The sequence below is a fragment of the Chlorocebus sabaeus genome, chromosome 26 (assembly GCF_047675955.1).
Source record: "Chlorocebus sabaeus isolate Y175 chromosome 26, mChlSab1.0.hap1, whole genome shotgun sequence".
Taxonomy (NCBI): domain Eukaryota; kingdom Metazoa; phylum Chordata; class Mammalia; order Primates; family Cercopithecidae; genus Chlorocebus; species Chlorocebus sabaeus.
This window is the reverse complement of record NC_132929.1, coordinates 3,030,920-3,046,255: the sequence shown is the minus strand read 5'-3', so window position 1 is coordinate 3,046,255 and position 15,336 is coordinate 3,030,920. Positions and strand designations below refer to the sequence as shown.

At 51.0% G+C, this 15,336-nt stretch overlaps 1 protein-coding gene across 2 annotated transcripts in view; it reads right to left on the bottom strand.

Moving 5' to 3' along the window:
- The window catches only part of ATP10A (ATPase phospholipid transporting 10A (putative)), a 184,258-nt gene that overhangs the window by 21,687 nt on the left and 147,235 nt on the right, over positions 1–15,336 (bottom strand). For both annotated transcript variants that reach the window (XM_073011982.1, XM_008017346.3), the window contains exons 9-13: positions 14,457–14,651; positions 11,501–12,065; positions 6,000–6,103; positions 5,780–5,906; positions 194–378 (exon numbers count right to left, since the gene is read on the bottom strand). In XM_073011982.1, coding sequence (XP_072868083.1) covers positions 194–378; positions 5,780–5,906; positions 6,000–6,103; positions 11,501–12,065; positions 14,457–14,651 — 1,176 coding nt within the window. The remainder of the gene's footprint in view (positions 1–193; positions 379–5,779; positions 5,907–5,999; positions 6,104–11,500; positions 12,066–14,456; positions 14,652–15,336) is intronic.

The window sequence follows — 15,336 nt, the reverse complement described above, 5'->3', positions numbered from 1 at the left end:
ATTCCTTTGGTACTAAGAAATTCCAGCAAACTTCACCTCTTCCAAGGCAATAACATGCACGTCCTAAACCTGAACGCAGAGGGTGAGGTCCTTCTCACAGCAGCTGCCAGGAATGTGAGTCTCTGCCAAGGGGACCACGATGAACATGGACCACCCCAGGGGAAGGAAGCAGAGCCACTTGAAGCCCACCTACCTGGGACGTGGCGTTCAGGGTGATGACCTCCTCGTCATGGTCCAGCAGTTTGCAGGCATACGCAATGTTGACGGCGGTTTCTTGTTTGTCACCAGTGAGAACCCAAATCTGCAGGCCCGCTTGACGCAATTTAGAAATAGTTTCAGGGACTCCGTCCTGCAGGCGGTCTTCAATCCCAGTGGCACCTGGTCAAATGCACAGCAGTGTGAGCGAACCCGCTTCTCACGTGCGCCCCCCATCCTGCTGGGGTGCAAATGGCATGCACCAGATACACCGAAGGCAGGCACTGGTACAGTCCCTGTTGCCTGGGCCTTGCCTGGGGCTGGGCTGCCAGTTGCCTGCCATGCAGTGACAGGAAGTCCTTTGTGGAACCATTTCAGGACAGTGGTGGACGCTTTTGACAGCTCTCTCGACGTGACTCAGTCCAGAGTGCGTAGGAGTAACTGTGAGTCACTGAGGATAATTATATGTACTTACACCAAAGTACCTCGACTTTTCTCTAACTTGTAACTTTACAGATAACCTGAAAGCAAAGCGTATGGGAAGGTGTTGGGAATGACGATATTTGGAGGGATAAAAATACAGCCTTAAAAATTGCCCATCCCATACAAAGCTTCTGGTGAATGAAATTCAGAATGTCCAGTCTCAACAATGCTTATTACTAGTCACTATAGAAACAGGCTTCACAGGCAAGCCCTTTATGTCTTGAAACCAAGATTATCCTAAATATGCTTTTTCCACAAACACAAAGAAGTCGAGAGGCGGGTTTTGCCTTTTTGATCTCAGTATGTTGGGAAAAATCTACTATTGATGGCAGAAATGTGCTTAGGCCTGCCTCGGGTTTTTTTTTTTTTTTTAAATCTGTTTACATCTTGGTGAGATGGTTTCTGTCTTCCCCGCTCTGGAAGTGAGCTGCAGCCCCCAGGCCCCGGGTTCGAGCCCTGACTGAAGCTCCTTTACTGCTCGACACCATGCTGTGCCCTGTGCTGGGATGCTGCTATGGACTGAGCGTTTGTGTCCCCCAGATCCACAGGAGGAAGCGCTAATCCCCAATGTGATAGTATTAGGATGTGGGGCCTGAAGGAGGTAATTAAGTTCAGATGAGGTCATGAGGATGGGGCTCCCATGACAGAATCAATGTCCTTATAAAAAGAGGCACTGGGGCTGGGCGTGATGGCTCACACCTGTCATCCCAGCACTTCCGGAGGCCAAGGGAGGTGAGTCACTTGAGGTCAGGAGTTCCAGAACAATTTGGTCAATGTGGTGAAACCCCCTCTCTACTAAAAATACAAAAATTAGCTGGGTGTGGTAGTGGGTGCCTGTAATCCCAGCTGCTTGGGAGGCTGAGGCAGAATTGCTTGAACCCAGGAGGTGGAGGTTTCAGTGAGCTGAGATCACACCACTGCACTCCAGCCTGGGACACAGAGCAAGACTCTGTCTCAATCAATCAATCAATAAATCGGCATTGGAGAGGTGATTTCTCAATCTCCCCATCGTGTGAGGATACCACAAGGAGGAAGCCGCCTGCAAACCAGGAGGAGATCCCTCACCAGACATTGCAAGCTGTCACGGCCTTGATCTTGGACTTTCGGCCTCCAAAACTGTGAGAAGTAAATGTCTGTGGCTTAAGCCCCCAGTCTGTGGTACTGTGTGACAGCAGCACAAATGAACTAAGCCACCCTTACCCCTTCTTCTAGAATGACGGGGTGGCAGGCATGGGGAGGGGAAGGCGGAACTGGCTCATCCTGAGGGTCACTTGCACTGTGACAGGTTCCTTCATGTCTGGGGAGGGCAGAGGGATGGTCTTGCCTTCCTCTGTGTGTTCACAGTAATTCATTCATACTTAATGACAGTAATAGTGATTACAGAGTAAGCCTAATAATGGCTAACCTTGATGGATTACTGACAATTTGCCAGGATAACGCTTCCACTACAGTGCTTGAAACATAACCCAGGCAGTTGCCCACTCTTCTCTAAATGGCAACTTCCAGCCGCAAGGATCTTGTACGTCCCACCTTCGTATCCCAGCTGCCCAGCTAGAGTCCCTCAGTGAAACGTCTGCCAAGAAAGAAAGCAGGGAAGGCTTTGCCGGAAACTCCCATACGGAGGGTGTCTGTTGTTTCACAGGGAAAAGCTAACACCTTGAAAACAGAACTTCTTAGTTCAGGAGCTAATTGGTCAAACTCATGGGCCTCCCACTGGGTCACCCCACAACCCTCACCTTTATAAGGTGTGAGCCTGAGTCAGGTGCAGACTAGCATTGAACTGAAAAACGGAGTTATGGGAGGGACCCCCACCTCGGCATGAAATACGGCAGAGGAAAGAGTGCCTGCAGGGAGCAGCCTTTCAAGATGATTTGGGGCACAGTGGCTTTCTTCAGCTTTCCAAGGTACTTGTTCGTGATATAATTTGTGTGACTCTGAGTAAATGCCACTGTCTTTACGACCTGACCCTTGGGAGGGCCTGGCATTTCTGAGTATCATAACACAGGAGTTGGTAGTGTGCAGAGCCCACTGTCACTGTGCTTGGTGCCACACAGCTTTGAATGGGAGGGGAAAGGATTTCACCAACAAGGAAGTTTAGACATTTAGAGAAACTAGCAAGGACGCCAAGGAAAATGAGCAAGACAGTGTCCTTTGAATTTAGGTTCCTGCCCAGAGCCTTAAGAAAAAGAAAATTTCAAGAGCATGGAGAGCATGGAGACCTTTCTGCCAAAGATAGTCATGTATGGTTCTCTGATGCTATTTAAGATAAGCACCTGGGCCTGGTGCAGGGGTGCACACCTGTAATCCCAGCACTTAGGCAGGCTGAGGCACGAGGATCTCATTGAACCAGGAGTTTGAGACAAGCCTGAGTGAGACCCCATCTCTACCAAAAAAATTAAAAATTCATCTGGGCCTGGTGGCCCACGCCTGTGGTCCCAGATAGTCAGGAGCCCGAGGCGGGAGGATCACTAGAGCCTAGAAATTTGAGCTCACAGTGCGCTGTGATCGCACCACTGCACTCCAGCCCAGGTGGCAGAGCGAGACTCTGTCTCAAAGCAAAAAAAAAAAAAGAAAGCACCTTTATGGAAAGATTTAGAAAGGAGTATTTGGCTTTGGAATAGTAAAAATGTAAGTGGCTGGCTTCACTTTTCTCAATGAAGCCGAGGAGCTGGAACACAGTGCCCGCGTTTGAGCTGTGTGAACACTAAGGTGGTGGGTGGCTCTCGTACTCTCCGGCTCAGGCCTCATCATTTGAAACATAAACATACCAGGTAGCAGGAGATGGTAAGTGGTTAACAACCGGCCTGTGGGAGGGACGCCGACTGACTGCATTTGCTCATTTCTGTGGTGTAAATACTCCCACCTTGGCTGACTTCAATCTACTAACATAGCATCAAAAGACAACGTGAGATTCCTGAACATTTATGTGGGCTACTGCAAAATGCTTCAAAATTTATCCACGGGCTCTGCCAGCAGGCGTGAGCAGGCTCTGGTGCACGGCTGGCACCCATGTGGGCAACCCAGGAGTTCCATCACCAATATCACCAACACATCTCAGAGCCATCCTCTTGTGCACTTGGAGGGAATTGTCACCTGAGGATGACAGCAGGACATGGTGGAATCAGGGTTTGGAGAAACGCTGATGGCCAGGATCCCTACTCCAACCAAAGGAAGCGGAACAGGGGATCAGAAAACTCTGATTTTAGATCTTCAGACAGTTGCCCAAGTAAAAATTACAGAATCCAAGCAAGAAATCCCTGTGAAGAAGACCTAAGATGACTGGATCTCAAGTTCACTATGAGCCTCGGTGCAGCAGGGGCTGTTAACAAGTTAGGATATGTTAACAGAGCTACAGCATCCGGGCCAAGAGAGGTGACAGATGCACCATCACCAGAGAGAGCTGGCAGAGGAGAGGCCAGCTGGGTGCAAACGGTGTGGAAGCACCAACAGGAGACTCATCACCGCACAACCGCTCAGAGCCAGGCCCTGTGCCTGCGCCACGCTCAGTGCCTCCCGTCATCCCTTCCTTTCATCCTCATGGGAGCCCGAAACACTGGGATTACCAGTCCCACAGAGCAGAACTTGGATGCAAAAAGGACTGAGCCACAGGCTGCCCAACCAGCCTGCACGACCAGCCTGCCTGGCCAACTTGCACAACCAGCTTGCAGGGGCAGAGCAGGGCTGGACAAATGAGTCAGGGCTCCTGGGCTCTGAGAGCAGGGAAGATGGAGAAAGGGCAGGCGGGGACTCATAGCCATGTCCCCAAATAGTCAAGGTTTCATCATGCGGAAAAGGGAGGAGATTCTGTCTGCATGACTCCAGGGGTGGAACCAGCACACACTGTGAAAAGGCACCGGACGGCCAATTTCCCTCCATTGGAGAAGTTAGTGCTGTCCGGGGGAAAAGCTGCTCCCTGGGGAAGGTGCCCCACAGTGAAGGGTTAAAAGCCAGGCTGGTCAGTGAGGCTGGGTGGGCGCGTCTGGGAGAACCAGCAGATGGCTCCTACCCCACAGGCCTGCACAATACCGTCTTCTGCGGAAGCCCAGTCAGTCCAGACAACAGCAGCCCTGTTTTAGTAAGCCAAAACTTCGGGGCCTAAAACAGGCACAGCCATTTCTCAGGTGTTCCATTTAATTCACATCCAGGGCTGCCACTCGTGGTGCCATTGGGCTCCTGGATCCCAGGGCTTTCCGAGTAATGTGTGGCCTTCTATAAGATACTGTGGGCAAACAATATATAAAATGTGTGCAGATATATGTTATGCCTAGCGTACATTACGCTATTAAATGCAAACCTTAACTATATATTATGCTAGAAATATAGATATAAATATATAGCTATCCCAACTCCTCTGCCCAGAAAAAGAGGGCAAGTGAACACCGCCTTTTTGTGTTAAGTGAAGATGAACTCCTCAGGGCTTTGTGTTCGAGAGGTACCACCTGACCCACAGCACCTGGGATGGAGGTGGGGGCGCAGCACCCTCAACACCAGCTCCTCGAGGACACACAGAGCACGTATACAATGACTCAGCTAATTTAATGAATGCTTTAATAAATAGGAAAATATTTTAAGTATTAAAGTAAGCAATAACATAAAAAATATCTTCATTTATCACTGATACTAGTTAGTATTTACTAAGTACCAAGATGAACACAGTAGGAAATGTGGACATATTTCAGAAAAAAATGAGCCCATGTTCTTTTCATCCACCTCGAATCTGTGAAACATTCCTAAGATGCAAAATGCAGCAGTCTCTGGGTTCCAAAAGTTTCCCTGTTTCCCAAGAGAAAAATCCTTTCAACCCCCAACTGTCAGGAACCTCACTCCTTGTCTCTATTTTTGGTGGGAAAGCAGGTTAAGGGGAAGCATGGCAGCTGCTGTCTTGGGGTGCCTGGCGGGCAGCAGCTGCGGCTCACAGAAACGACACTGGGAGAAGATTCAGGCAAGCACCCTCCCGCCTCAGCTGCACCAGCGTCCGGCCAGGCAGCTCCCTAACCAAGGCCAGCCTGCGGAGCAGCTGCTGACAAGAGCTCTCACCCCTCCAGGGCTGCCCCTGCAAACTCCACACTGCTCTTAGGCATGCGGCTCGCAAGTTAATTACCTAACAGGTGCAGGTTCGTCTCCAGGCGAATGGCAGACTGGAAGAGGAGCTCCTCACTGTTTTCCAGGGAGGATTCTGCTTCTAGGTGGCCTTGCAACCAGCAGGCATACTCTTCTTTACTCAGAACCTGTGGGAGATGCATTGCTGAGTGCTGCACCAGGCGCTGCTCACTGCGGGGGCCCACCTGCACAGGCACCCTCACGGGGCCGCCCCCACTCACCCTCTTGGCGATGCACAAGGTGCGCAGGCCTTCCGCCGCATACAGGTTGAGGTAATTCTGAGTTTTGCTCCGGATCTTTTTTTGATGCCTCCCTCTCGCGTCAACTAGGTTGGAGAATAAGCAGAAACATGGGTAAGACCTGGCATCTGCAGAACGATCTTCAGACACTCTGAGATTTACCCCGTGTCTGTTCGTTACTTGCGAATACAGCTCAAGTTTTCATATAGAATTCAATGCAAAAATGAGCTGTTACGTTTAAAAAAGAATCTCATCAATATGCAAATGTTTGGCTGTTTATTTTATTTTTTCATAGAGACAGGGTTTTGCCATGTTGCCCAGACTGGTCACGAACTCCTGGGCTCAAGCCATCCGCACACTTCGGCCTCCCAAAGTGCTGGGATACAGGTGTGAGCCACTGCGCCCGGCTGATGTTTGGCTGTTTCTAACAACCTTTGTTGAAATCAGCTCATGAAAATAAAAACTTCATCAAAAGCAATTTGACATCCTTTTGCCCAGCCTATTAAATGGAGGCTCACGTTCTTCCTGTTAATGAAAAGTCTTACTTAATGGGAAGTGCACTTTCTATCCTCAGAACAGTAGGATCCTTACAAGTAGCACTGCCAGATATAACAAATGATGTCTAAATATGGCATAAGACATACTTTTACTTAAAAAATGATTTATCTGAAATTCAAGTTTAACTGGACATTCTATATATATACATTGTTTGTGAAATCTGGCAACACTACTGACCAGTTATGAGGCCCCTGGCCCAGGAAGGCTTATCTACTAATCTAAGTCTACCGCCTGACAAAGCAGACCTGGTAAGAGACGCCTTTACATGCCTGGCCATGCTGCATTCTCCATGGGGGTGACGGAGCCTTCAAGGGAGTGATCATTGGTTCTTGGAGGTGGAAGAATCTTACTCCTTTCTATATAAAGTCTAAGTACACATATAGAACATAAACAGATACACAGCATATCTATGTTATTAAAAGGCCATGAGGGGACAATTGAAAAAAAGTCTGAAAAGGCTCTTTATGGAGTTGATAATGGGGAAGAAAAAAAGCTGCCGTAGGATCCTTTGCTTTAGGTATTTACATTTCCTGAAAGGATGATGCTCAAACTCATCTTTGTATTCCTGGTATCATGGTAACACTCTTAGAAGACGCAGATAACCTTTTCCCAGAATCAGACTGTTCTTCGAGCAAAGCCATGCCTATCTGAGGGGCTTTGGAAATGAAATACTCATGATAAAGCTGTCCCATTGTTCCGGGCAGAGGCGACATGTGGTGTGCACTGGGACATGTGGTGGTACTGGGTGTGACACTGAGATTAACCACACTTTCCAAAAACGAAACGAACTGAGCCCACAGAGGGGGGATGGGCCACTCGGGACCCTGGGTGCCCCAGACGAGGAGATGACCCCACAGGCGTCTGCTTCTCAGGTAGACACTGGGGTGTTTCTGTGCAGGGCCATCTGTACACAGCCTAGTGACAGGGAGCACCTGGCCCTGCCAGGCAGAAGCAGCTGAGCCCGTCGTCCCCTCCTGCAGACATGGACACACACCTGTGCCCCTTCTGGCAAGATCTGCGCCTCGTTCTTGGGTGACTTTTCCCTTACACGTCTTGCTGCACCTACCACTGAGCAGTCACTGCAGAAAACCGAGGCTGGACTTTGGAGGGTGGGGCCCTTGTGGAGGCTGGGATCTGTCTACACTCTGATGGAGGGTAGGAGAGGATGGGAAGAACTCAAGCTCCGAGGAGACCATCACTGAGGAGCTGGGGGAACCTCCGAAGGAGAACGTACTGGGGAACAAGAGTGCGGATCCCCAGAGGCATTCAGTCAGACCCGCTCTTCTCCACTTGCTGGAGTGACGCTGGGGGTGGCTGATTTCAAGCTGGAGGCATGGCAATGTTCACACTGCATTTTTGGCGATGGTCATGCAATATTAGCCCCTTCTTTCTGATGTTCCACAGCCACCCAGGTCCTGTGTGTCTTGTCTCCCTACGGCGACAGGAGGAATTCTGTGCCTGGAACTCAGCTCCTTGGGTGAGGAGTGACACCGCCCGCAAGAGTGGGACCAGTGCTGCCCAGTGCCCCCTGCTGGGTGGGGACAGCCGAGAGCTCTGTGCCGCAGCCCCCTGAGGCCGCATCTGGGTGGGGGTGGATGGGGCTAAGCGCACAGCTCCAGGCACAGTCTGCAAAGATGACTCCAGTGCCCACCGACCGCAGACACAGCAGGGCCGAGACTGCACCTGGCAGTGGGCTGCACCTGATATCCCCACCAGGAGACAGCTGGTGAGCAGTGCTTGCAGCCCTGCAGAGGCCCTCAGAGGGATGAGGGTAGCCTCTCTTTGTGATTTTACCATGTGTTTTAACGTTGCTCCAAGTGATATTTCCATTTCTTCTAAGCTTTACAAGCGATATTTCCCCAACAAGGAGTTATCTGATTAAAATGGTAAACTAAGGTGCAGTCCCTGCTTGTACATGCATGTCCTCATCATAAAAAAATACGTACTGATTACTGCACGGCAGCAACGTGTGAGGCCCACACCAGGCAGTGGGCTAAGGCCAACCCTCTGTCCTCGCTCTGGGAGATGGCAGACTGGCTTGAGGTTTACGCCTTAAAGACCACACGAAGTAGCAATGCCACCAAACCACAAGCAAGTGAATCTTAACGGGAAGGAGCCAGAGACTTGGGAAGGTACCGAGTGGATGCTGGACATCTACGTGACAGAGGGCACTCAGCTAGGGGCTCGTGTGGGGACTTCCCGTGAGAGGTAGGCACTGTGATTTCCTTTGTAGATGGGAAATGGAGGCACAGAAAGAGTGAGTGACTCGTCCAGGGTCATCCCAGCCAGGAAGTGTAGACCTGGGATTTGAACAGAGATCTGTGAGAATGGGTTGCGGTGGAGTCCCTGCTTGTTGCCTGACACCACACCTGCCAGGGCAGGTAAGCCGTGGCCGCATCCTCCTGATGTAATACAGTCACGCCCACTATCTGCTCAGCCAACTCGGGCTTCGTCTGGTGAAAATGTTTTGAGCCCTCTAAAGAGGACATCAGATTAAGTCCGGAGTGGGACAGCTCTGTGCCCTCCTCAGTTTGTCACCTACACACAGGTGATAAATTGATCTACGTAGGTGGTAAGTTGATCTGCACAGGCAGAGCGATCGCCAGGCACAGTGAGTCCTCTGTAATGAGTCTGCATCTGTCCACATCCCTCCACCACTCCCCAAGTAAAAGGCAAACGATCTGTGCATAAGGGTGGGTGGTCACAGGTGGGTAACTTCAAGGGGACTCCAGGGCCATCCTATAGTCATTCTCTTGGGAAACCGCTGGGATCTCTGAACTTCCTGAACCTTAACCTGCCCAGTGTTGACACGCAGATCTTCCTTATCCGAACCTGACTTCGTGCACTGCTTGAAAATTCCCAGAGGAAGGCAGAGATCAACGCAAGCCCTTGATTAATTTTCCCCATCAATGTCATGGTTTTGATAAGGAGAGAGCTGTGACAATGTTGTTACCTGGCCTTTCCACGATGCCATGGATTTCAGGTCCATTTTCTTATGTGCGGTTACCTGGTTATGGGAAGCTCCCTTCCTGAGAACCACAGCAAAGGCATGCTGACGATGCCAGGCCTGAGAGGCTCCCCGGCCTGGGTAGGGGCTCCGCGACCCCAACTGTGAGGTCGATTCTGAGTCAGAGGAGAGCAGCGTGGATGGTCTTGTAACCGGCATCAAGGGCCTTCCCAACTTGCAGACGAACGAGGAAATCCCTGGCTCACTTAGGGGCCCATGGAGGCCAGGCCGCCACTGCTCCTTCTGCCATGGCCTCGGTGCCTGCCAGTGAACAGGGAGGGGAGCCTGCCTCCTGATAAGCTCTATCCACCCTGATAAGGTACCAAAAAGCAGGAGTAGAAGAGTGAGCAGGTCATGACGCTAAATTTATTCAATCTAAAAGCATCCAGTTTTCTGGGACATCCTTGGTGATTTTTTGGGGGGGACAGGGTGGATGTGAAATATCGTCCTCCTTTTATGAAGTGATGGCTGATGGTATTAGCGAGACGTAATGACAGCAGTTCTTTTTGTCTGTGTTCTGCTTTTGAGGTTTTCTACTCATGTAAAAAAACATGTTGCCAGCAAAGTACAAGCCTGGCAACTGCTGCGGCCTTCCTCACACAGCTTACAGGGTTCCCTGCTCTACAGGATGGGACAGGCCTCACCTGCCAGCGCCAGGCAGCCCCCACATGCCAGGGCCACTCCATGCCTTCCCCTTAGACATCACCCGTCATGCTGTGAAGTCTAAAGCCCAGGACCCCTTCAGTTGTCTTGAACCCCAGGTTGTGGAGTAAGACAGACAGATTTTCTGCTGTAGAATGAAATCACTCAGGTAACTGCCCTGTTTATGTTTTTCTCTTGTGTGGATGTAAACAAGAATTGATTTTCAGAGGAAGAAGCTTCCTAGAACTCAAAATCTGTCCATGAATTGGATTCTTTGCTGACTCCAGGGCAGAGGCCCTGCAGCAGGAGAAAGGCGAAATCTCGCCCCGCAATGGCTGTCATCGTGGAAGGTCATCCAAACTCCTCTCAGAGACACATCTGCAGATTCAGCTCAGCTGCCTTTTGGAGGTCACAGCTCTGTGATAGGGACATGGATTTCCTGTATGAAGCTCTTCCTCCCATCCAATTCTCCATCATGAACGGTCCTGGGCTTCTGTGCCAGGGGTCCTGTCCTGGGGCACTGAGATGCTGGCAAGAAAGGCCAGTGGGAGGTGAAGTACTCCCTAGCTCCAACTCGGAGCTCCAGAAGGGAGCATCTGGCTGATAGCGTTTCCCAGCAGCTGCTGCCCAGAGCTGCTTCCAGGGTGCAGAACACGGGAAGCCTGTAGCAGGCAGTAGAGCCTCCGTGGGGCCCCTAGGCTGCTGCAGCATCCTCACCTCCACCCAGTTCAGTTCCCCGGAGCTGAGGCTGCACTTCTCCATCCTCTGAGCGCAGACGGAGAGGTGGGTGGCCAGGTTCGCTTTCTGAGAGGGGCTTGACCCTTCCCGTCCCAAGTGCCAGAACAGAGGGCAGTGGGTGAGGCCGGCATCCCTCACTTCCTGGGCCCCCACCGTGGCTCCAGGCAGCCCACAAACTGTGGCCTGGATCTCTGAGCTGCACCAGGTCCACAGGGCAGGAAGAACTTTCCAGAGCTACTATCTAGATTCTCACCCTTCGTCGTTCAAATTTAAAACCTGACACTCTCCAAGTATCCTCTGTCCCCCTAGTTCTTGGAGGTGGGGGTGTCCAGGCACGGAAGCCCCCTGAATACTTTCTAGTCCAAACCCTTCAAACAGGCAAACAGTGATCTGAAGAAACCGTGCAATTCTCTGATGGGCACTGCTTTTGGAAAAGGATGAATGAAAATCACTTTACTCAAGAGAAGGAATTGGGTGGGGATATTTATCAGGACTTCCTCCCCAGAGCTGGGGTGCAGCTGGGCAGGGGTGGGGGTACCTGAAGAGCAGGGCTGCAGGAGATCCATGACCACTGAGTCGGCCCCCTTGGTGTAGACGTTGATCTCATTGGTAAGCGGGTGCCGGATCACCACCGACATCCTCTTGCGGATGGAGTCGAAACCCAGTGTGTGCAGGAGGTCAAAGGTGAGCCTGCCCAGGTGGGGCAGCTCCACTGACACTTGGTCGTGCAGCCGCTCCACGAGCACGCAGTTGTAGGCTCTGGCCGCATACACCAGCGCCGCCTCATCCGGGCTCTCGGCCTCATACCGCAGCTCACGCTCTGGCTCCTGCTCCTGGGCAAGCTCCGAGGCCCAGTCATCCGCCTGGCTGCTGTAGCCGTTGCTGGTGATGGCCGAAGTGGGCTGGCCCAGCCTCTCCAGCCTGAGAAGCATGCCGTCGCTGGATGGGGTAGACAGGAAGCTGGAGCCCGACTTGTGGCTGGACTTGTTGGCGGCCAGGCTCCCGATGCTGCTGCAGCCTGAGGTCAGGCAGCTGGGTGTGAACCTCCGCAGGAAGTCCTCTATCGTCTTCACGGGGGACTTCAGCTCAAACCTCACCCTCACCTGCAAGACAAATGGTCAGAAGGCAGGTGAGGGAACTGCTATGTCCCCCAGAGGCCCCACCGATTCCCACAGGATGCTCCAGGCACTTGGAGGAACAATGGTGTTGACTTCCCCACGGGGTCTCAGAACACACATTTCCTATTTCCCAGATTTCAGGCATGCATTGAAATTGCAGGCAGAGACAGTATTCCTGCCTTGAGATCCTCCGTTGGCCTCTTCCACTTCTCTTAAGCAAAGGTTATGCAACATTCTTTCAGAACGTGATTGCTGAGGGCCCATCAGTGAGGCCCTGATGTATGCAGGGGAGTTGCAGCTGGTGGCATCTGCTGGCTTCGTTTGGGGCTGTCCCTGTACTACAGTGTCCCCTTGCTTTGCAAAAAACAGCTCAGAGGAGCAGGCTCACCATTGCTTGGCACAAAACTGGGCATTTTTTTTCCAATTAAAAAGCCATTTAACAAACCATCAGCTTATACTTCCTTTGAATTATGTCTATAAAAATTTAATATACAAATCACATTTCCAGTCCCCAAGTAATCTTTCTAAGCACATGAAATACACTGACAAATTGAGGATCCCAAACATGGAAACAATATTTTAACCACCACAGTAAGAAACAAAATGAGTTATACACACACACACACACACACACACACACACACACACACACACAGTTAAAGTTTCAAAAAGCTCAATGATAGAGCAACAGAGCCATGTTTTTTTCTTGCTCTTTATTGAAAGAGCAAATGTCAAAACAACCAAAATATTGAATTAGCAATTCTTAAAACCGCAATTTTACCATTGCATCCTAAGTTCTGAATTACAGTAACAGCGTCCAGAAAAGTCAGGTGTTTGGTAAAGCAAGGTGCACAGAGCCAGATTTTGATACAGGTGCTTTTCCTTTGGTCTTGCCATGACTGTAAATACGCTACATAGCCAGCTGGGAGACACAGACACCCACATGGCAATCCCTGCTAGCTCCAAATGTCCTCGAAGGTGGTGCTCACCAACCAATATGTGGGAACAGAAATGCACCCAGAGACATATTCACCTGCAGCCTGAGTGTGGGTGATTGATAGGCTATTCCCTAGGTGGAACTCAAGTCGTGTAACCTTCAGCATAAGCCTCAATGACGCTGTGGTCTCCCACCCTTCATTTAACATCTGTCAGGCAGGGTCTAACCCGAAAAGGGGCACTTCTGCAGGGATACACACCAGAAGCGTTTTTAATGCTGAAGGCAGAGCCCAGAGGCCAGATGGGAGATGCTGAGGCAGCCAGGAGATGAACTGTGGCTTCTGGAAGTAGCTCCAGCCCAGGGCTGCCGGCATAAGCCTCAAGCCTGCTGGTCTCTGAGTGGCAGGCCTGTCCATTGGAGTCACTGGGTCCAGGTACCACCAGACACGCTGCCGCAGCAGAGAAAATACAGGCCACCTTGTTCACCCCACATCACCTGCTGAGGAACCTACTCGAAGAGCTGACCCAGGAGGCTGGGAAGGGATCCTGGGAGAGGCGGGAGCTGGGAGGTCTATGACACACACGCACCCCATTCAAACATTCAAAGTTGCCTGGTTCCATATGCATATCGCTTCCGTGCCCCGCACACTGCCTAGCCCACCGCAGGGCTTTCTGGGGTGCACTGGGTGATAGAGGAGCCTTCACACATACACCCTTTCCTCTCTCGGGAGAAAACCTTAATGTCAGACTGAACCAAAACCAATTTGAGCATTGCTATATTTCTAGTATCCTAAGTAGCCTCTCATCGATTCTCGACTGCTTCTCGTTGAAGAACAATCTTTGATGCCCCCATAAATCCTCCCCATGGCCCCATGGCCCAGGCAGGCACCCCGGGCACAGGGAGGAGGCCGATGCGTCTCCGCCTGCATGGCTGGTAGAGTCAGGGTCCACGTGCAAGTTCCTCATCCCAGAAGCTGGGACCCGGCCTGTCTTGTCCTCTCTCCTGTGTGGATCTGGGACCCTGAGGCTCAGGGAGGTTGTCCTGGGCAGCCTCTCTCCGGACCTGCCCCAGGCCAGGCAGCGAAGGAAGGACCCAGGCAGGCAGGGCCTCCACACATCCACCTGCCTACCTGAGGCTGGCCTAGCTGGCTGCCCTGTGTCCCTCCCCTCCCAGGCTCAGAAGGCATCTCAGGTGGGCTGTCCCCTCCCACTTGGCCCCAACCAGCCCCAGCCCACCGCAGCCCGGGACCGACGCTGCAGAACCACAGCGCCGTTTGGCTCAGTATGAAGCGTCCACTGCATCCGCCCTAGGTCAGGATGTGCTAAGAGCACTTGCTGCAGGAAAGGGCCGGGCGCCTGCCCTCAGGAGGACTGACAACCATGGCCCGCAGCGCAGAAGGTCAAGGTCAAGGTGAAGCTCAGGGACCCTCCAGAACTTGCCTTTGTTCGTGGCTGATCCGGGCACGTGACGACGACTGTGTTGCAGATGGTGAGTGCGATGAAGAAATCAAAGACGTCAGACAGCTCGGGCGAGAGGTGGGCCAGCGGATGCTCCTGGTGCCTCGCCACGGCTAGGCTCTTGTCACACTCGCTCACTTTCTCCAGCAGCTTCGGGTCAGGCGTGATGTCCTTCTCCTGGGGAGAAAGGGAGGCTGGCAGTGAGTCCCACCCAGTAGTCTACGGAGGGTCTTGGGGCGTGACTATTTAAGGTGCTTTGATTTTATCATAAGCTGTAAACAGAACTTCATCTCTAATATACATATATGTCGTTTTATAATTGTAAATTACTTATGATTTTAATTGCACAAAATATACATAACTTCTATCTACTTTGTGAAAAACAGGCTTCAGCATTGCCCTCTAGTCTTTTCACTCTACATTTAAATTTTTCATAATCAAAATATTTTATGTACATATCGGTGGTTTCCATTTTCTCCAAAACATTATTAATTGTCTGAAGTTTTCCAGGCTTTTAAAAATCATTTAAAAACACATTTAAATGGACATGTCATCATTTATTTGACCATCTCTTTATCACTGGATACTTAAATTTCTTTCAGTTTTGCTGATGTAAATTACACATTGATAAACTTCCACATGTAGCAATCCTTGGCTGAATCGCGAAATTGCTAGACGAGAAAGTTTGAATACTTTAAATACTCTTGACTCATATTGAAAAATGCTGTCAGGAAACCTTGTTCCAATGCAGCCTCCCTCCTGCCAAGCGTGAGAGCCCCGATCCGAGGGGACAGCGTCCAAAACTCTAGATCACCCCTATTTAGATGGCAGCTTCTCTGTGGGTTTAGCAGCACATGAGAGA